General features: G+C 34.9%; 4 protein-coding genes and 1 long non-coding RNA gene across 5 annotated transcripts; 3 read left to right on the top strand and 2 right to left on the bottom strand.

The window, feature by feature from the left end:
* The first annotated feature begins 230 nt into the window (after positions 1-230).
* LOC106416325 (feruloyl CoA ortho-hydroxylase F6H1-2) lies at positions 231-2,639 on the top strand. The gene is made up of 2 exons (XM_013857187.3): positions 231-753; positions 1,874-2,639. Exons 1-2 carry the CDS (start codon positions 263-265, stop codon positions 2,451-2,453), a joined length of 1,071 nt encoding a protein of 356 aa, XP_013712641.1. The 5' UTR covers positions 231-262; the 3' UTR covers positions 2,454-2,639.
* Positions 2,640-6,547: 3,908 nt separating this feature from the next.
* Positions 6,548-9,464, top strand: LOC106383829 (bi-functional coumaroyl CoA and feruloyl CoA ortho-hydroxylase F6H2-2-1). The gene is made up of 2 exons (XM_013823887.3): positions 6,548-7,290; positions 8,702-9,464. The coding sequence occupies exons 1-2, from the start codon at positions 6,800-6,802 to the stop codon at positions 9,279-9,281; spliced, it is 1,071 nt and encodes a 356-aa protein (XP_013679341.1). The 5' UTR covers positions 6,548-6,799; the 3' UTR covers positions 9,282-9,464.
* Positions 9,465-11,467: 2,003 nt separating this feature from the next.
* Positions 11,468-14,330, bottom strand: LOC106406480 (calcium-dependent protein kinase 17-like). The gene is made up of 5 exons (XM_013847157.3): positions 13,523-14,330; positions 12,925-13,077; positions 12,558-12,841; positions 12,228-12,455; positions 11,468-12,147 (listed from the first exon to the last, which is right to left on the bottom strand). Exons 1-5 carry the CDS (start codon positions 14,328-14,330, stop codon positions 12,052-12,054), a joined length of 1,569 nt encoding a protein of 522 aa, XP_013702611.2. The 3' UTR covers positions 11,468-12,051.
* LOC125581833 lies at positions 13,846-14,515 on the top strand. Its single transcript, XR_007319580.1, has 2 exons — positions 13,846-14,084; positions 14,156-14,515. It is a non-coding gene; the product is annotated as an uncharacterized LOC125581833 (long non-coding RNA).
* Positions 14,516-14,948: 433 nt separating this feature from the next.
* Positions 14,949-18,942, bottom strand: LOC106383820 (protein CLT3, chloroplastic). Its single transcript, XM_013823880.3, has 8 exons — positions 18,284-18,942; positions 16,474-16,619; positions 16,231-16,268; positions 16,033-16,148; positions 15,850-15,949; positions 15,736-15,771; positions 15,603-15,653; positions 14,949-15,524 (listed from the first exon to the last, which is right to left on the bottom strand). The coding sequence occupies exons 1-8, from the start codon at positions 18,730-18,732 to the stop codon at positions 15,090-15,092; spliced, it is 1,371 nt and encodes a 456-aa protein (XP_013679334.1). The 5' UTR covers positions 18,733-18,942; the 3' UTR covers positions 14,949-15,089.
* Between the last annotated feature and the right edge of the window lie 690 nt (positions 18,943-19,632).

Genomic DNA, 19,632 nt, shown 5'->3' with positions numbered 1-19,632 from the left:
ATAGAACTTTTCTTTACATATAAATACTAACAAATTTTTTTAAAATATATCTCTCAAATTATGTCCTAATCGGTGGTTTGAGTGGGTTGTCCCCTAGTTAAATGATGTGGTGGCTAACATGATTTGTTTCTTTATGGACATGTTTTTCTTTATTGCCAATCTGAGTAAACTTTTAGGTGAATGACCATAGTAACTTTTAGGTCATTTTCATGTATAAAAGAAAGCATACATACAATAAATATTTTCATTCACTCACTAAACCATGACTCCAACCAATGACGTGAGAGAGTTCGTGGTGAACCAGAGAAACGGAGTAAAAGGTCTCGTCGACTCTCTGAAACTAACCGCACTTCCTTCTCCATACATTCAACCTTCTCAAGAACGCCTCACTTCCGACAAAATCCTCTCATCACCTTCGCAAATTCCTGTCATCGACGTGTCTAACTGGAATGACCCGCAAGTGGCTAGTGAGATCTGCCATGCAGCGGCTAAGCACGGGTTGTTTCAGATAGTGAACCACGGGATAGTTCCGGGGGAGTTGAAGGCTTTGATTGCGGCGGCGCGTGGGTTTTTTGAATTGCCAGCGGAAGAGAGGAGAAGGTACTGGAGAGGAAGTTCGGTGTCGGAAACGGCGTGGCTGACCACTAGCTTTAATCCTTACAAAGAGAGTATTTTGGAGTGGAGAGACTTCCTCAAGTTTGAGTTTCTTCCTCAACGGCATGGTTATGATGCCACGTGGCCTCCTGTCTGCAGGTAAGTACAGTTCATCTGTAACCAACAACAGTTCTGTTTACTGTTTTTTTTGAGTTTAGATTATTACTTAAAAAAATACTTTACAATATTTTTTTTTTGAGCTGAAAACACTTTACAATATTGTTCTAAAATAAGGACGTAAGTAAAAAAATCTTAAAATAAAATAATTAAAAGTTAGTTTTTATTTTAAATTTACTGGTCAAAAAATTTTAGAGTTCAGTATTTACGAGGTGACATTAGAATAAAAATTTAGCTACGTTTGAATTTTTTTTGTCATTTTAGTTTTTAAGCAATGTTATTTAAGAAAATTTCCTCCTTATGATTTTTTTAAGGGCAATTGTCAATAATAGCATCTTTTGAAGTTTATGTCTCAAAAATAGCACTAGAAGGAGAAAGTCACAAAAATGACATTCATTAAAAAGTAAAATATCTCTAATACCCTTGGTTTAAAATTAAATAAATAAATAAAAATAAATAAAAATAAATAAAATAAAAATAAAAATAAAAATAAAAAAAATAAAAAAAATAAAGAAATTTTTTTTATAGTTTCAGATTTCATGTTTTCAGATTCAAAATTTTTATAAATTTTTTTTTGAAACTTCTTTTTTCGAATTTTTTTTATTTTTTTTTCAAATTTTCTTTTTATAATTTAAAAATATTTTTTGAAACTGTTTTTAAAATTTTTATTTTTTATTTTAGTATTTATTTTTTATAAAATTTTAAACCCTAATTCCAAAACCCCACCCCTTAACTCTAAACCCTAAGGTTTGGATTAATTAACCCAAGGGGTATAAGTGTATATTTACCTCTTTAATGAAACCTATTTTTGTGACTTTGAGCCTTGAGTGCTACTTCGGGAACAAAAACTTGGTTTAGTGCTATTCTAGTCTTTTTCTCTTTTTTTAATATAATTTTATTTTCATTTGCTCATTTCTTACATCAATTATCATTTGCCCATTAAAACGTAAAAGTATAGTTAAATAGTTATAGTTATAGCCGACATGCAAAATAAAATAAAATAGTTATGGTTATCAATATATCTTTGTATACTAAAATAACAACGTAAAAGCAGTTATACGTAAACTAATATACTATAAGATGGTTTTATAATTTTCTTTAGGGAACAGGTGACAGACCATTTCAAGAGGATGAAACCAATCGCCAATAAGATCTTAACCATACTTATGAACAATCTAAACTCAACCATCGACGACTCTAGTAACCAAACACTGATGGGAACAATGAGAATGAATTTTAACTACTATCCGGAATGTCCTGAGCCAACCCTCGCAATTGGAACTGGTCGCCACTCAGACATCAACACCCTCACTCTCCTCCTACAAGAGGACGGTATCTTGAGCAGCCTCTACGCTCGAGCCACCGAGGACGGGGATAAATGGATTCATGTCCCTCCGATTCCGGGAGCAATTGTGGTTAATATTGGAGACGTGTTACAGATAATGAGCAATGATAGGTACAGGAGCGTGGAGCATTGTGTGCTGGTTAATAGATCTTGTAGCCGAGTTTCTATTCCAGTTTTCTGTGGACCGGTTAATGATTCGGCTATTGAGCCGTTACCAGAGGTGTTAGAGAACAATGAGATGGCTCGGTATAGAAAGGTTGTGTACTCGGACTACTTGAAGGATTTTTTTGAAAGACCCCATGATGGAAAGACGACTATTGAGTCGATTAAATTATAAGGATGTGGTTTATAAAAGGGTTTAAATCAGATCAAGACTCAGAATCTATCTTTCTTTTTATTATTGTTGTTTACCTTTTCAAAGGTTCTCGTTAAAATAACATTTAAAATAAGGACATGAAGGGCTTTGTTGGAAAACCCCATGATGTTAAGAAAACTATTGAGTCGATTAAATAATAACGATTTGATTAAAGGTTTAAAATTGTCATTACCATTTTGGTGGCGGAGTGGTCGAGTTTGGGCGTGATACATATTGGTAGCACTGTACTGGCACTGCAGTGTGGTGGCATGGTCAATGATTTGTTCAGTCATATGCATTTATGCCATGGGAAAAAGCTGAAATGTCACATGCACAAGAACAAGATGGGTCCAACTTTTCTATCTAGGGTTGATAATACTAATTCATCTTCAGTTTCAGAACATTTCATCATAGAAAATAAACATTTTACATTTTATTTATGGTAGACTATGGTTATAAACTAGACTAATATTCATGACGTCTTTTTATATACTATATCGGCTGATCCAATTAATTTCGCTATAAACTCAAGTAGTGCTAGAAAGTGATCATTTTTCGAAGGATTACAGAACTGTATGTAAACCCGAGTAAAACTGCATAACCTAATTTTTGAATGTTTTCCGACTAATGCATGATAATTAGATTTCCAGTTACTGGAATATTATGTAAATTATATGAGTCGCATCCCAAGTTCAGACTACTCGTATAACTGTGATTTTGTTTTTAAAGAGATTTAAACCTAGAGGAGAATATTTTAACACATTCTCAAATCTTGCTTACCTCTTGAGTACAACCATGCAACCAATATCTATGACGTCTACAATGATCAAACAGGAAGCCAAGTGTGGAGGTTGATAGTTGGTAAGATGCGAAGCCTAACCTAGACTAAATTTTTGCCCTTTTCACTCCTCTGGCATCTTTTAGAAATGTGTTTTTATTCCTTAACATAATAAAAAAAAAATTAAAGGTTGTTCAACATGGTACTACGAGTCTGACTTTGAGTGGAGAGCCACGGTGATATCTGAATAGATATATCATATAGCATAATTCAGGAGAGTGTGGGAGACTCTCCGTCGTGATTCATGCATGTCCATCGCCCACAAAGTTATATATTCTATAAACATAATAATGAATTAGAAATATAAGTTCATAGGGTACGAACTATAATTTTCTTACAATTAGTTTAATGATACAAAATTTAAAAATAGTATTAACATCTTCAGGTGGACCTTGCATAATTGAACACACGTGACGTGGATACCCTCACCCATGACTATCAATCATACTTGAAAGAAGAAAGAAAAAGTGAAGAATATTTTAGTGGCAGATCGTCCTTGCATAATCTTTTTTTTAAAACGACAGGTTAGTGTGATCTGGATTGGGATCTGGTAACCTTTTTCTTTCATCGAGATTTTGTTTAGTTGTGGACCCGTAGGTTCAATTATTTACTTCAGTTTGGTGTTTTAATTGTGTAAAAAACAACAACAAACTCAAGCTTCGAATTGTGTGCAGACTTACTTGACTTTGATGAAGTAATTGTACACCTGGAAAAGGTGATACTGTACATTGTATTTTTGTCCCTTGCAGTTTTTCCAAAATGAACAAGGTATATCAAAACTACTCGTCTTTTTGGAACTTTTTAGGACCAGTAGCGAAGTGACTCTCATGCTTAATAAACATTATGATGCTAGTTTCATTCGACAATGCGTTTAGATTGGTCTAATAAACAAACTGTATATTCTTCCTATTGATCAAAAACGAGTTCCATTGCTTGTGTTGCTTTTAGAATCTATACAATAATGATCAGTCTCGCATCTCTTATCAGGTATACATACAACTGCATGAACCTAAATAAAAATAAATAACTCAATCCCTCACAAAGCTCCGTGTGTATCATTGCCATGCCATCACCAGAAAATGCCAATAACTCTTCTTTCTCTTTTTCTAACGTAATGAGTTATGACAAACCACAGCCTTGCAAGATAGATCATCATCAATGAGCCACAAGTTCAAGCTTTGTCCAAATGATATTAGAACCAACCTCATGTGACCAATACACCACCGGCCGGTTTGCCATCTCCCAACGATTTTCAATACTCATTGTCTCTACAGTCTTAACTATCTTCCCCTTTCCCTTCACTACCTCTTTCACTAGATGAATAAGCTCATTGCTTCATAGCTTCTGAGTGACCAATGAAGACTGAACAATCAAAACTCCAGAGCTTTCATAGAAGCCATATCCTGATCTGATTCTGTCATGGAGTAGACCTTCATCCACCAAAAGTGCATTACTTTTAAACAACCATGTGCTGTATCCAAGCTCTAAACATTTCTTAACAACATAGGCATTACCCATAGCCTCCTTGACCGAGTCTGAATACGAAGTCTTGCTTTTTATAAACATGTCCGCATCAATCACATGATTGTCCTCTTCTCGAAAGATCATATAACAACTCAGAGGCAGAGCCTATACAAATATAGTTACGAGTATTAAAGCTTCTCGAAATGGCAGAGTAAATTCCTGATAAACATCTCGTCTGCATCAAATAGACTGACCAGAACTATAGTTTTCTCTCTCTGCACAGAAGGCCAAGTTCATTCAAGTTCCTCACAACTCTACCAGGATCAACTTCACTGAAACAGTAATCATACTACTTAAGTTTCCTCAAGGGTTGGAGTTTCAGAAAACCAGAACTGATGGTACTTCTATTCAGAAAGTCATATACATTGAACAAGGACGTGTATGATGTCCACCATCATTTTTAATCATTAATATTTTACGAGTGAATTTTTGAAGAAATCCTGTAAAAAGTTTCTGATTGTTTCTTGATGCTGTTACAGGATAAGGATGCAGAAAATATATTTGGTTTACTAATATATAGCCTTGATGTTTGTACCGGGTTGTTGTGAAACCTGCAAGAACAAGCGGCGAGTGGGATTTGTAAGTTTTTCACTCTGATCCCATTAAACGTTTAGCTTATGGTCATTGACTCATTTTTTCAAATTGTTTTATATTGTTCTTGAACATGCAGCAGGCCTTCTAAATGAATGAGACGGGCCTGGTGCTAGTAACCCAATAATGTTGTCATTTCGCTGTAGCTGGGGTCGGTAGAAACTAGAGAGTTGGACCGTCTCCAATGGTAAAAACCTCTAATAAATACTTATCATTATTTTATTATAATTTTTTAAAATTTTGTAAATAAAAAAATTTTTAGAGTTATAATATTTTGTTATGTCTAATGGTATAAAACCACTCATGGGTTCTGAAGAAAGATTAGATGTGTGAATATCTTTTTTTCTTAGATTGATTTCTAAATTTGAAGAAACCTAAATTCCCAAATCAGAACATCAAAATCCCTAAATTGAAATGATACCCACGAAATCAAACATGACGAAGAAGAGAGAATTAAGGTTTGGGACATGTGTACAAGAATTGATTTACCATACAAATACAAAAGAGAGAAAGAGACGACAAAGAGAAAAAGAGACGAGAGAAAGAGAGATACACAAGAAGAGCTAATAAAAAACGAACACGTTAGAGGTTTTTACCAATTCTAAAAATTATCTTTTAAAAACCGGTTACTATTATGTTTTTTCTTTTTAATTTATTTTTTGGATTTTAAAAAAAAAAAACCTTTCTTAAGAACCTGTGTTGAAAGTGCTCTTAAGAGATCATCATTACAGGAGTTTTTCAAATAGAATTTCTTACTATATATATTAATATTATAGTAGGAGAGTCTTTAAAAATCACGAGAGATCCATGAGAGATTTTGGCACGAGATTTTCCATTATAGTATTAATATCTTTGATGAAAGATTCTTTTGACAACTTCTAGATGCGGATGTCTGAGTTTGTGGTCTGTAGCTAGAGTTATCTAAGAGTACTTCCAATAGAGAGTTCTATCTATTGGAATTCTAAATATGAATATGTGTATGTGTATATTGTATATGTGTATGTAGTTGTAGGGTTCACTAAATAGTGTAAAATCTAGTGGATCCCACAACTATATATACATATACAATATATACATATACATATTTATATTTAGAATTTCAATGGATAGAATGCTTTTGGAGGTGTTCTATCAAGACAGTGGACCTTGTGCGTTTGTGAGTGGTTTGAGTTTAACCCAATTTGGAACGGAAAATGACATTGACAGCGTTAGGTGATGTGGTAGGCCAACATGACATTTTGTTTTTGGACATATTTTTCTATTGCCAATCTGAGTAAGTTTTAGGTGAACGAATTCATGTCGATCTTTTAGATCAATTTCATGTATAAAAGAAAGTATACATATTAAGTATTTTCATTTACTAGCTATCTTAGCCATGACTTCAACCACTGACGTGAGAGAGTTCGTGGTGAACCAACGAAACGGAGTTAAAGGGCTCGTTGACTCTCTAAAACTAACCACACTTCCTTCTCCATACATTCAACCTCCTCAAAAACGCCTCACTTCCGACAAAATCCTCTCGTCATCCTCACAAATTCCTGTCATCGACGTTTCCAACTGGAATGACCCGCAAGTGGCTAGCGAGATCTGCGATGCAGCGGCTAAGCTCGGGTTGTTTCAGATAGTCAACCACGGGATAGCTCCGGTGGAGTTGAAGGCTTTAGTTGCGGCGGCCCGTGGGTTCTACCAGTTTCCAGTGGAGGAGCGAAGTAGGTACTGGAAAGGAAGTTCGGTGTCGGAGACGGCGTGGCTGACCACTAGCTTTAGTCCTTACAAAGAGAGTGTGTTGGAGTGGAGAGACTATATCAAGTTTGAGTTTCTTCCTCAACAACATGGCTTCGACGCGGCGTGGCCTCCTGTCTGCAAGTAAGTACAGTTCATCTGTAACCAACAACAGTTCGGTTTACGGTTTGGTTTTATCAGTTTAGGTTAAGTAAAACTAAGGTGTTGATTGTTTTTAGTTTTTAGAATGGTTTTTGGTTTTTGTTTTTCAAAAACCATTTTCTTAGCCAATCAAGATTTCTAAAAAGCTGATTCCCTAAAATTATGGGAAACAAAAACTCTTTCTACAGCCAATCAAGATTTTAGGAAAAGAGTTTTCCTATAAACTAGGGAAACCAGTTTTTACATGATGTATCAACTTTTAAGTGAAAAACCAAAATCCATATTTTTCTAGTTTTTGTAGAAGAGCACGTAACTTCTTATATTTTTTTTTAGCTTTTTGATAATATTAATATAACATTTATCAACATTGATTAAATGTATATGCTCTAGAATAAATGTATTTTTTTTAAACACAAAGTAAAAATGTATTTTTAGTTTATAAATATTGTGTATTAGTCATAAAAAAATTTATTATTTATTATTTATATTTTTAGTAAAATATGTTAATTTTTTTAAACATGATAAATTGCGAATCATTTTAATTGTGAAAATATATAATTTTAAATATTTTAATAATTATTAATTTTTCCAGATATCATTTTTCATCCACTCAAGATTACACATAAAACTAATCATTTATATCATGAAACAATTGTCATTCAAGTTTTAAAATAAAATATAATTTATATACGAAAATTTCTAAGTAGTTTATTATTTTAAAATATTTTAATTTTTGCAACTTATATCTATTTTATGATTTACATTTTATTATAGTATATTTTTTTATAATAATATAATAACTAGAAACATGTTACTGTATTTTATTTTTAAATAAAATCATGATATTTTGATAAATTTTTATGGTAACTTCTAAATATTTTTAATTGATATTTTGCTGTATTATTTTAAAGTAATATATAATTATTTTTTGAAAAACTAAAAAATACTGCGAAACCAAAAACTAAAATCAAAATCTAAAAACTAAAACCAAAAGCTGAAAAATTAAAAACAAAAACTGAAAATCAAAAACCAAAATCTAAAATCTAAAAACTAAAATCCAAAAACTAAAAACTAAAAACTAAAACCAAAAACTACTAAACAATCATCACCTAAATAGTTAAAATTTCAATATATCTTTGTAATATAATAACAACTTAAAAATAGTTATATGCACAGCCGGTTCTAGGTACAACCGGATAAAATATTTGTGTTGATTTCCAAGTTTTAAAAATTATAAATATATCTGTTTAGCAAAAAAAAATATAAATATAGATTCCTAAAAGTTTTTTTTTTTACTAAATTGACCTAAAAATGTTTATGTTTCTCATAAAATTTAAAATTCGACCATGGTTATATGTAAACTATTGTAAGATGGTTTCTTAATTTTGTATAGGGAACAAGTGACAGACCATTTCAAGAGGATGAAACCAATCGCCAATAAGATCTTAAATATACTCATCAACAATCTAAACTCAACCATCAACGAGTCTAGTCAACAAACACTAATGGGAACAATGAGAATGAATTTCAACTACTATCCAGAATGTCCAGAGCCAAGCCTCGCAATAGGAACTGGTCGCCACTCAGACATCAACACCCTCACTCTCCTCCTACAAGAGGACGGTGTCTTGAGCAGCCTCTACGCTCGAGCCACCGAGGACGGGGATAAATGGATTCATGTCCCTCCAATTCCTGGAGCAATTGTAGTTAATATTGGAGACGTGTTACAGATAATGAGCAATGATGGGTATAGGAGCGTGGAGCATTGTGTGCTGGTCAATAAATCTTGTAGCCGGGTTTCTATTCCGGTTTTCTGCGAACCAATTCGTGATTCGGTTATCCAGCCGTTACCAGAGGTGTTAGAAAACAATGAGATGGCTCGGTATAGAAAGGTTGTGTACTCGGACTACTTGAAGACTTTTTTTGAAAGACCCCATGATGGAAAGGCGACCATTGAGTCGGTTAAATTGTAAGGATGTGGTCTATAAAAGGGTTTAAATCAGATCAAGACTCAAAGTCTCTCTTTGTTATTGTTTACTTTTTAGAAGGTTCACGTTAAAATTACCTTTTTAAATAAGGGCTTTTCTAAAAGACCCCATGCATGATGTAAATAAAACTATTGCTTCACAAGGATTTGGTTAAATGCTTAAATCAAATCAAGACTCATAACCTCTCTCTCTGTTAGTTAATCTTTATCTATGACATAATAAGTAGAGTTATTTGTATGATTTTATAATTCTATCCTTACTTATAATGTTATTTTAACGCAAACCTTTGAGAAAGTAAAGAATCCTTTAGCATAATCAATTTGTTCAACTAATTTTTTTTTTGAAACATTTGTTCAACTACATTTTTATCATTTTTTGTTTAGGATTTTGACTGATGAGCTAGGTAAATATTGGCAGTCATCATAAAGCTGACCAAAAAGAAGAAGAAGACGCAATTATGGAAAGATCGTCAATACCATTCTGGTGGCGGAGTGGCCGATTTTGGGTGTGATACGTAGTGGAAGCACTGTGTTCTGGTCAATGAGTTGTTTTGTTATATGCATTTGTGGCATGGGAAAAAGCTGAAGTGTCACATGCACAACAAGGGTCCATTTTCGTGTCTCTCGAGGGTTGATAATGATACCAGTTCATCTTTGGTTTCAGAAGATTTCACAATGGGAAAAATAATCCATTTACTTACTATATAAGGTAAATCGTGGTCAAAGACTAGACTAAATATTCATGATGTTTATGAGAAGCCGAGTATTTAAACAGAAAGCCAGCAGTGGACGTTTATAGTTGGTAAGACCATTAGCATGTGTGAAAAATCCATTAAATATCTCAGAAATAGATTTTTTTTTTCTGAACGTTTCACTAATAGATTTAAGGGGATTAATAAAAATATCAGTTACAGACAATTTAACATATGTGAAGATCTGAGTTTTTCAAAAAAAAAAAAAAACATAGTTTCAGATGAGAAACTCTTACACTTTTTTTTCCTTTTTTAATTAATTTATGCACTTCTTAGACACTTTTTAGAACTATTTTTGAATCTTCCATTATTTTTTCTTGAACATAATAATGTTCTAATATCGACCGCTTTGCATAGGGAGTCGAAAGTATCTGGATATCAGATTTTTATTAATGAAACTGAAACAATCATTCGTTAGAAATAACTAATTTATAGTCGACAAAAAAAAAAAGAAATAACTAATTTATAAAATTTGGGTGACGAAATGAACAATACAAATAAACTAAAGGTGGTTCAACATAGTACTACGAGTCTGACTTTGAGTGGAGACACTCGGTGATATCTGAATAGATAAATCATACTGAGCCAATTTTAGCATAATTCAGGAGAGTGTGGGGGTGACGTTCCGTCGTGATTCATGCATGTCCATTATCCACAAAGTTATACATGTTCTATAAACATAATAATGAATTGGAAATATAAGTTCATAGGGTACGTACGAACCAGTAAATTTTCTTAGAATTAGTTTAATGATCCAAAATTAGTATCAACGTCCTCTGGTGGACCTTGCATAATTTGAACACACGTGACGTGAATACCCTCATCCATATCCATATGACTATCAATCATACTTAAGAATAAAGAGTATTATAGTTGGCAGATCGTCCTAGCATAATCATTTTATAACGACAGGTTTCAGTGTAAATCTGGTAACCTCTCTCTTTCAACGAGATTCTGTTTGGTTGTGGACGACACCCGTGGGGTTCAATTATTATTTCAGTTTGGTGTTTTAATTGTGTCATAAAAAAAAAACAACAAACTCAAGCTTCGTAACTACGTGCAGACTTACTCGACTTTGATGAAGTAATTGTACATTGGTTTACCATCTCCCAACGACTGGTTGGCATTGGTGTTCTCTGCAATACTCACTGTCTCTACAGTCTTAACCATCCTCCCCTTTCCCTCCACTACCTCTTTCACTAGATGAATAAAATCTAAACCTTGATTCTTCTTTGCTGAGGGAAACAATGCTATGCATTAAGGAACCAAGGCGTCCATATTCTTTCTCCCAGCTTCTTGTACCATCCATTCGTCACCTTGAACAAATAAAATCACATTAAAAACCTTGGAATTTATATATATAAATAATAATGAAAATCCATTAGGAACGCTGAGGTTAGAAAAGGAGATGGATTGCAATTAGAACAGCTTACGTCTCAGAGCCGTGAGGGTACTACTACTAATTAATAGCCGCATCCAACCTTTTTTGATATGTATGAGCTTGAGGAAGCTTACCTACTCAGTGATAACTCCTGTTGAATTGCCTCTAGTTAAGAATCTTCCTTCTCACTCCATTTTGACGACAGTGCATTGAACTTCCTGTAACATCCATCTCTGTGGTCTAATTGATAATCATTGCCTGATTACATCTGGATATTCTATTAAGATGATTAGCCTAGATACTAGAATGTGAACATTGCCATTGTTGATGTTGTGTTTAGCTTTGTATGTTTTCAAGCGTTTTTGCCAGTAATTAAGTAAGAACAAATATCACTAACACATACAAGAGAAGTTTTAAGTACATTGAGAAACCCATGTCACTTTAAGTAGTAAACAACTAGAAGAGAAAATGTACATACAATCAAATTCTCACTTGATGATTTTTTTTTTTAAACTTCTTGAGCCTTCTCCTCCCTTCTAGATCTCCTCCAGTTCAATGATTAGCATGAGTTTCTCATAATCATGTTCTGCTCTCTTTCTATCTTCTCTCTTCCTCTACTCTGGTCATTTAAATGAAAGCTCACGTCGCTTCTTTGGGATAGGATCAGGGTTTCCTTTTCTCATCATTGTCACAAACTCATCATAGTTTATCCGACCATCCTACATCAGAAATTTGGTTATATTAATAATGAGATTTTTAGATGATGGTTTCAATTTGAAGGGAGGCTGTTGTTTCTTACATTGTCTCCATCAACCTCGGAGATTATCTCTTTAATGTCTCTGCCATCATTCATGCCAAACTCCCTAAGAGCTTGCTCCAGCTCTTCCATTGTGATATACCCACTGTTGTCTTTGTCAAAGTGTTGGAAGGCTGAGTAGAGATGTTCTTCTCTGTCAAGTCTGTTAATATGCATTGTAGCTGCAATAAACTCACCATAGTCTATTGTTCCATTACCGTCAGCATCAGCCTGTAGAATCAAACCAAAAAACAGAAATGGTGAGTCTCCTTCCTTAAGTTGCTCAGCATATGACAAAAGCTAAAAATTGTTGTTAGCATTTAAAGGACTTACAGCTTCCATTAACTGTTGGACTTCGTATTCTGACAACCTTGTACCTTGCTTAGCGAGTCCTTGTCTTAGCTCCTCGAGTGTAATTGTTCCACTGCTATCAGTGTCCATGCCTTTAAACATCTCCTTCAACCCCATGATCTCTTCCTCTGATAAGCAACCTGCTATCACCCGCAATGCAACTTTCTTGAAATTGTTCATTGCTTTGAATTGCTTGAGCCTTGACATCACCGCGTTGTCAAGAGGAACATCTGGTGCTTCTCCATCCTCCTTGATCCATGGATGGTCTAAAAAAACAAACATTAATTGGCATGGAGAGAGATTGTTATGCTTTGGGTTTTTTTTGGTTGTGTGTTTTGTATATGCTTACTGAGAACTTGAGCAGCAGTTAGTCTTTGCTTGGGATCAGAGTTGAGCATCTTCTTAACAAGATCCTTCGCCTGAGGTGAGAGTGATGGCCATGGATCACTTGAGAAATCAACATGTCCCTTTAGGATGGCGTTGAATATTCCATTCTCCGATTCTATGATCATCAGATAATCACAACACATGAATATATATATTATAAAAATCATATCTGGATATAGGCCTGCGGTTGTTATCTAAACCACACTCGCTGAACCGAACCGAATAAAAAAAATGGTTTTCGGTTCGGTAATTCGGGTGTGAAAAAGAAGAATTGTTAAGCAAATTTTGAATTTAAGTCAGAGAAATTTCAAACCAAAGTAACCGAACAAACCAAAATTACCTAAATTTAACCGAATCTTTAACCAAAATATAATCGAAACCAAAAATTTTGGTTAGTTTTGGTAAAAAAATTGAAAACCGAACTATCCAAATACTGAACCAAACTTTTTAGGTTGAATTCAACGAGATTTTGGTTGAACCGAACTACCCAAATTTTGAACCCGCGGGTCTATCTAGATATCTTTATAATATTTGTTTTTAGATAGACAGATTATGTTTACCAGCCCAGAAAGGTGGAACACCACATAAGAGGATATACAACATAACACCAATACTCCAAATATCAGCTTCTGGTCCATACTTCCTTTTCAAAACCTCTGGTGCAATGTAATAAGCACTACCCACAATATCCTTAAAAACATCTCCTGGCTTGTAAAAAACAGACAAACCAAAGTCAGTGGCCTTGAGAGGAGCGTTCTCATCTTTGCTGAGCAACAGAAAGTTCTCAGGCTTCAAATCCCTGTGAATAACCCCCATGGAATGGCAAGTATGGATAATCTGAACAATGGTTCTCAACAAAGAAGCAGCTGCTCTCTCAGAGTAATGTCCTTTAGCAATAATCCTATCGAACAACTCTCCACCAGCGCAAAGCTCCATGACCAAATGCACAGAATGTTTATCCTCATAAGCTCCTTTAAGCTCAACAATGTTTGGCTGACCGGTCATGTGATGCATTATCTGCACTTCCCTTCTTACATCCTCAATGTCTTCTTTGTTCACAAGCTTCCTTTTGGCAATGGTCTTGCAAGCGAACTGCTGACCTGTTGCCTTCTGCGTGCAGAGGTGCGTGACACCAAACTGTCCTCTCCCTAGCTCTTTCCCTAAAGAATATGAAGATTTTACATCTTCCATAGGTCGACCTAAGACAGGTCCTATAGGGCCTTGCTTTGTTGCGGGAGGAGGAGAAGGAGGGGCGTGTTTGGATTGTGGTACGGAAGGTTCAGCAGTTGAAGCGGTAATGCCCTTGTCTTGTGTGTATCCATCTGCGTTATCGGCTGAGTCCCGTCCTTGAGAACAACAGTTTCCCATTGTTGCGGTGGGGGAGAGGAAGGAGGTAACAAGCTCAAGGAGGAAGAGAGATCGAAAGGGTTTTTTTTTGTGTGTTTTTATTCTCTTAGTATCATTTTTTTTTCTTCCTCTGGTTTTTGTTTCTTCTAGAGCAAGAAATCGTTAGGTGTTTTTGGTTGTCAAATGGCTATGAATAGAATGTTTTTGTTCTCTTCGTTGGCTTTAGGTTCAAAGGGTTATAGGATTTGTTGATAGAGAGGAAGTTTAGGACTAAAGCTTGTCTGTAATGTTGTTATTTAAAGTTAAAGATTTAGGACAAGGTTGAGAGCTAATCCTGGTGATTTATACTTGTTACAAAACTGTATGTTCTTATCTTCCAAATGTCAATTCACTTTACCCCATATATATAATATTTTCTTTTTAATATCAAAAGATCAAGTTTTTGAAAACAAATGGACATTCTGCAAATTTTAATTCATCTTATCTGACGTATGGAAAAAAAATTCTTAATTGGGATTTTTTTGACATGTAATTAAGAAATTTAATCCTATTTAATTTATTGAAAATGTCATTTAACTGAATAACTGGATTGAGTGGATTCTATCAACCAAATAAGAATATCAAAATCCAGCTAGCAACTTTCAAAAATGTCAACTTTTCCAATTAACATCATTAAAATATTTTATGATATTCAGATCTTAGATTATCTTTTTCTAGTTTGATATTTTCACAAATCTCTCAAATCTCTTACTAAAAACAGAAACTCTAATCAAACTCACTCTAAGTGGGAGGAGGTGAAGGAATGACTGAATCAGTATGAGAACCGTTAGGTCCTTGTGGTGCCCAGCTGTAAACAAGCATTCCCAATACAAGTATTATTGTTCCTCCCATGAACCCATTTGGAAGCGATGATGCAACTCCAAGGTAAGGTAATGGCAACGTGAACAAGAACACTGCAATGGGCACTGACACTGTCGATGCAAGAGATGAAACCACCGCCGATGAAATCTTGAGTAGTCTCAAAAGCGCAATGTTATAGCCAATGTTTGCTATCACAAACAACAGTGGCAACAACGGAGCCCCTTCACATCCTTTTGTCATTGTCCCGATGTTGAGAAAGCAAGCCGCGCCGTCTTTTAGGTAGCTACCGAGTTGGTTAAACGGTATGCCCCACAGTTTTGAGAGAAATGGAAGAAGCAATGCGATGCAGATGGCCTGAATTGGTCACAATATCATCAATATAGGTAAAGTTACTTTGCTTGCAATGCAAGTCAGAGCTTAGAGAGTACTTACCTGGAAGGCAGAACCATATGAATTTACTATAAAAAGATCGAGTGAAGCTCCCTGTGATAGTAAGAGGAGATGAGTTTTCAGAACTTCAAGCACACAAAATAAATAAATGAAAACTCTGAGATTGTGTATGTACCTTCAATCGTTTCTGGCTATCTATAAAGATGACTTCCTATATAAAAAAGAAAATCTGAGATTAAATAGAATAATGACAATAGTTTAAAGGCTTGTCAAATTGTGATTAACGGACCTTTAATACTGTATCTGCTCCTTGGAAAAGGTAAGAAAGGACCATAAGAAGAATCCAAAATACTCCAGCTTCCTTTAAGGAATGAGCAGCACCTGATCCACTGCAGAGATGCAATAATAATACTATTAGTGGTTCCGAAAATCCCAAAAGGAATGTCGACCAAGAGGACCTCAGAGATCTTACCTTGCCACACTGACGACTACACCAAGGGCTACAAGAGTGCATCCGAGTATTTGGTTTACGCTATATCTCCTCCTGAGAAATATAATGGAGAAGAAGATTTGCCAGACAAGAAATGTCTGCATGGAAACAAACGGATATTTTAGTTAGCAAAAACATGTTTTTAAGACAATCAAGGCTTTCAGCGTGTCACACTCTAACCTGAGATAAAACTGTAGTAGATGGCCCCGAGAGATTTGCTGAAATAAAGGGAAAAAAAAACAGTGAAATGAATATATATAGTCGATGGAATATAAAGCTATAAATATAAAGCCATCAAAGCCATTTTGTACATGAAAATTACAAAGCTATTATATTATTCCATTTAAGAAATAGAAACGCAAAAACAAATGTAAGTAAGGATCGCATGGACGGACATTCGTATAAAGAGTAATGTTATTATACCTGTAGCTGCCATGCCAGCAGCTGCAGCTAAAGCCTGCAAGACGCCAGCAATTAAAAATGGCATCTTAGGCACCGAGAGCATCTCATCTGTAACAGTTCCAGCACGATATCGAAAATACAAGATTGAATAATATACAGCTACATACCTACATGAACCAAATATCAAAAAGAAGAAATGTTTATTCTGTAAACTAAAGCCTTTGATATATAGAACAAGATGTTTCTAAGACATCATTTAAGCAAATAAGCAATAAGGAAAATGGATAGGAAAACAAATAGTTCATGGCGAGTATTGATCAAAGTTTCTGGTCCACCGAGAACAGAGCAACCACTATAGACTTATTCCGAATATATTTACCCAACATAATGTACAGTGAAGAAAGCCACTTTAAACACTCTGTTAAGCACATGTAACATTATCTTATGATCCTCAATTTTAGACATTTTGTTGACAAGTTAAGAATCGGATGCAAGGCAATAAGCTAATCAAACTTGCCCTGCAGGCAGCAACCACTAGAAATTAAGAGGAAAAGAGACTTGAATAGTATGGGTGCGCGTGTCGGTTTACAATCAATTCCGGTTTGGTTTCCCTTTAGTTTGGGTTTAAGAACAAAAAGAGTTAGCATAATCACTTCTGTTTGGTTTAGTTTCAGCTGCCATTTAAGTTTTGGCAATAGAATGTTTATATAGTTGTATGTACTTCTCTATTTGTTACTGCTTTCGACTTGAGAAAAAATTGTGACAAAATGGGAATAAACCATCAATTTGGCTTGGTTTGGTTTGGTATTTTCAGCCTCACAAGCTAGGACCATAAGGAATTATACTAATCAAGTCCAAGGCCACTGGGGGGGACCCCATAAGACTATTACTTAGAAGCCGCTAAGGGGCGGATAATCGTATGGATGGACTTTATTCAATTTGGTTCCACCACCTTTTTAAAATACTAATAGTTTGGTTCCACCAACTTATAACGTTGTGTTTTTTTCTTCCTCTAGCAGCATATCCGCATATTCAAGTATTTCTTTTTGTAACATATTCAACCAACTGAGCTTGCTTATATTTGTATAATATGGATCAGTCCATATAGTTTATCTAAAGTTTCTTTTACAATTTTACCAATTTTATTTTTATTTTACAGAAAATATATTATCAATATAAAGGCATTTTGAGTTGTAAAATATAACTTGCAAATGGTTTACAATGAAAATAAGCTGTTAGTTAATTGGTGGTATAAATCTTAACTTGGATCAGTAGTGAACTATCAAATAATTAATAATCATAAAATATGTGTTTAATGCTTGTGGCGAAATGATATCCGCCTCCAATAATGTTCCAAGTAGAAGTATCCAACTCAAAATAGACTGCAAGCCAAATCTGACCCAATTTTTTTTTTTTAATTTATTCGCATCTCCCCCTTGCATTTTTAACACGTATAACATCAAACCCAATATTTCTAGAGGTCATTTTTTTAGAAGGAAAAAACAAAATTATTGTGAGAAAATCTATTTGAAATTAATTCTCAAAACCACCAAATATTAATTTCCGGTCAAGCATTAGTGATTACATAAAAGAAACCTATATATAACCAACATTTTAAGTTTCCACTAACAATATAAAAAATGTATACAGACAGATTGATACTTGTTTGTTTTACTTGGGAACTATTCTTTAGGACTAGCTCAAATTATGCAAGCCACGTAGGTTCGTGAATTTTAAATTAGTTTATCAAATGTAAGATTAAGAACGTGTTGCGACCTCTAAATTAAAATTAATTAACATCAGTAAGCAAAACACAGAGATTTCATTTTACCCGAAGGTGGAGAGTTGCGCGAGGAAGAAGGGATACTGTTTGAGCGGAACCAACGCGAGCTTGTACATCACGCGGTTCGCGACTCCAAACGCCGCCGTAGCCGCCGCCCACATCACCATCTCCATCGTATTGACATGCTGCTGATCTCCCTCCACAAGCTCCCCACTGCTCCCTTCGATCTCGTTGCCGCTGATCGCGTAACCGCACACTCCTGGCTTTTTACCATCAGCCTGAGCTCCTCCGTCATCAGATCCTTCCCAGGGCGATCTCGCGACCGCTTCGATTAACCACCGCCTGGAGGCAGGAGCAATTGGCGACGGCAGACGAAGGTTGAGGTGGTGATGTCGACGGATTAGAGAGATCATTGATAGAGGTCGAACCGCGGAATGCGATTGGACCGAGGTGATCGAACCGGTGGTTATGCGGCGGGGAGGCGTTGTTGTTGCCATGGTGGTGGGATTAGAATTAGTGGCTAAGCTGATGAAACCGATTCTGCTTTGTTTTTTATTTAAGGGAGAGAGAGAGAGAGAGAGAGAGAGAGAGTGGGAGGGAGACGGAAGTGACTTTTAAGACTTGGTGTCTTTTTTTATCTCTTTTGAAACAAGTTATTATCGACACACGTTCGACCAACTTGCAGTTACAAAAATAAAATAAAAATAAAGACAGAGTAGACAAGTTTTTGTTTTCTGTATTTATTTGCGCACACTTATGGTATGGGAAGACAATTTGACCTACCCATTCTTTAAGTCATCCATTTTAGACTGATAGATTTTTCCAAATACTCACTCTATATCAACTTTCAGATTACTCCTAACATTTGATTTCGAAGGTGATTCACAAATGTTGGTAAATGTAGTTCAAGATATGTCAATCACCAATTTTAGTTGCAAACACTAAACTTGGAGCTGTAAACTACCTATATTTTTCTTTTTTTACTTTGTCAAAAGACAATCCCATAATGCCACACATGTTTTAGCTAGAAGAAGTCCTCCAAATATAATTTTCTTTTAAGATTGAATATTATTTTCCTAGCTAATTCATATAATAGAATTTTTTTTGAAATTTAAACATATTAGATGTTTTGCTTAAGAGAGTCTAACGTAAATTTGGCAGCTTTTCTTTTTTTTTTTTGGTTTACAATGATTTTATCAAATGTTGACAAAATAAACACAGAAAAAAAGGTGAAGAAATGTCTTATTCGTGGTGACATCTTTTGATCGGCCCGATACATACTATACGGTATGGGCCTGACCTTACCCCTTTCTGGTTATGGATTTTATCAATAGTTTCTTCTTTTAGTTTTAATCTCTCTGTATAATTCGATTTACATATAATATAGTTTCGATGGT

Source organism: Brassica napus, chromosome A2 (assembly GCF_020379485.1).
Source record: "Brassica napus cultivar Da-Ae chromosome A2, Da-Ae, whole genome shotgun sequence".
NCBI lineage: Eukaryota > Viridiplantae > Streptophyta > Magnoliopsida > Brassicales > Brassicaceae > Brassica > Brassica napus.
This window is presented reverse-complemented; position numbering and strand designations above follow the sequence as displayed.

Bases quoted from the DNA above. Each gene is read 5' to 3' on its own strand.
- LOC106416325 (XM_013857187.3), top strand. From the start codon at position 263: ATGACTCCAACCAATGACGTGAGAGAGTTCGTGGTGAACCAGAGAAAC. The intron at 754-1,873 runs GTAAGTACAGTT...AATTTTCTTTAG, and splicing joins ACGTGGCCTCCTGTCTGCAG to GGAACAGGTGACAGACCATT.
- LOC106383829 (XM_013823887.3), top strand. From the start codon at position 6,800: ATGACTTCAACCACTGACGTGAGAGAGTTCGTGGTGAACCAACGAAAC. The intron at 7,291-8,701 runs GTAAGTACAGTT...AATTTTGTATAG, and splicing joins GCGTGGCCTCCTGTCTGCAA to GGAACAAGTGACAGACCATT.
- LOC106406480 (XM_013847157.3), bottom strand. From the start codon at position 14,330: ATGGGAAACTGTTGTTCTCAAGGACGGGACTCAGCCGATAACGCAGAT. The intron at 12,456-12,557 runs GTAAGTCCTTTA...TTGATTCTACAG, and splicing joins TCCAACAGTTAATGGAAGCT to GCTGATGCTGACGGTAATGG. The intron at 12,148-12,227 runs GTAAGAAACAAC...TTTCTGATGTAG, and splicing joins CCGAGGTTGATGGAGACAAT to GATGGTCGGATAAACTATGA.
- LOC106383820 (XM_013823880.3), bottom strand. From the start codon at position 18,732: ATGGCAACAACAACGCCTCCCCGCCGCATAACCACCGGTTCGATCACC. The intron at 16,620-18,283 runs GTAAAATGAAAT...TGGTTCATGTAG, and splicing joins GCGCAACTCTCCACCTTCGG to GTATGTAGCTGTATATTATT. The intron at 15,654-15,735 runs GTACATACACAA...TTACTATCACAG, and splicing joins ATAGCCAGAAACGATTGAAG to GGAGCTTCACTCGATCTTTT.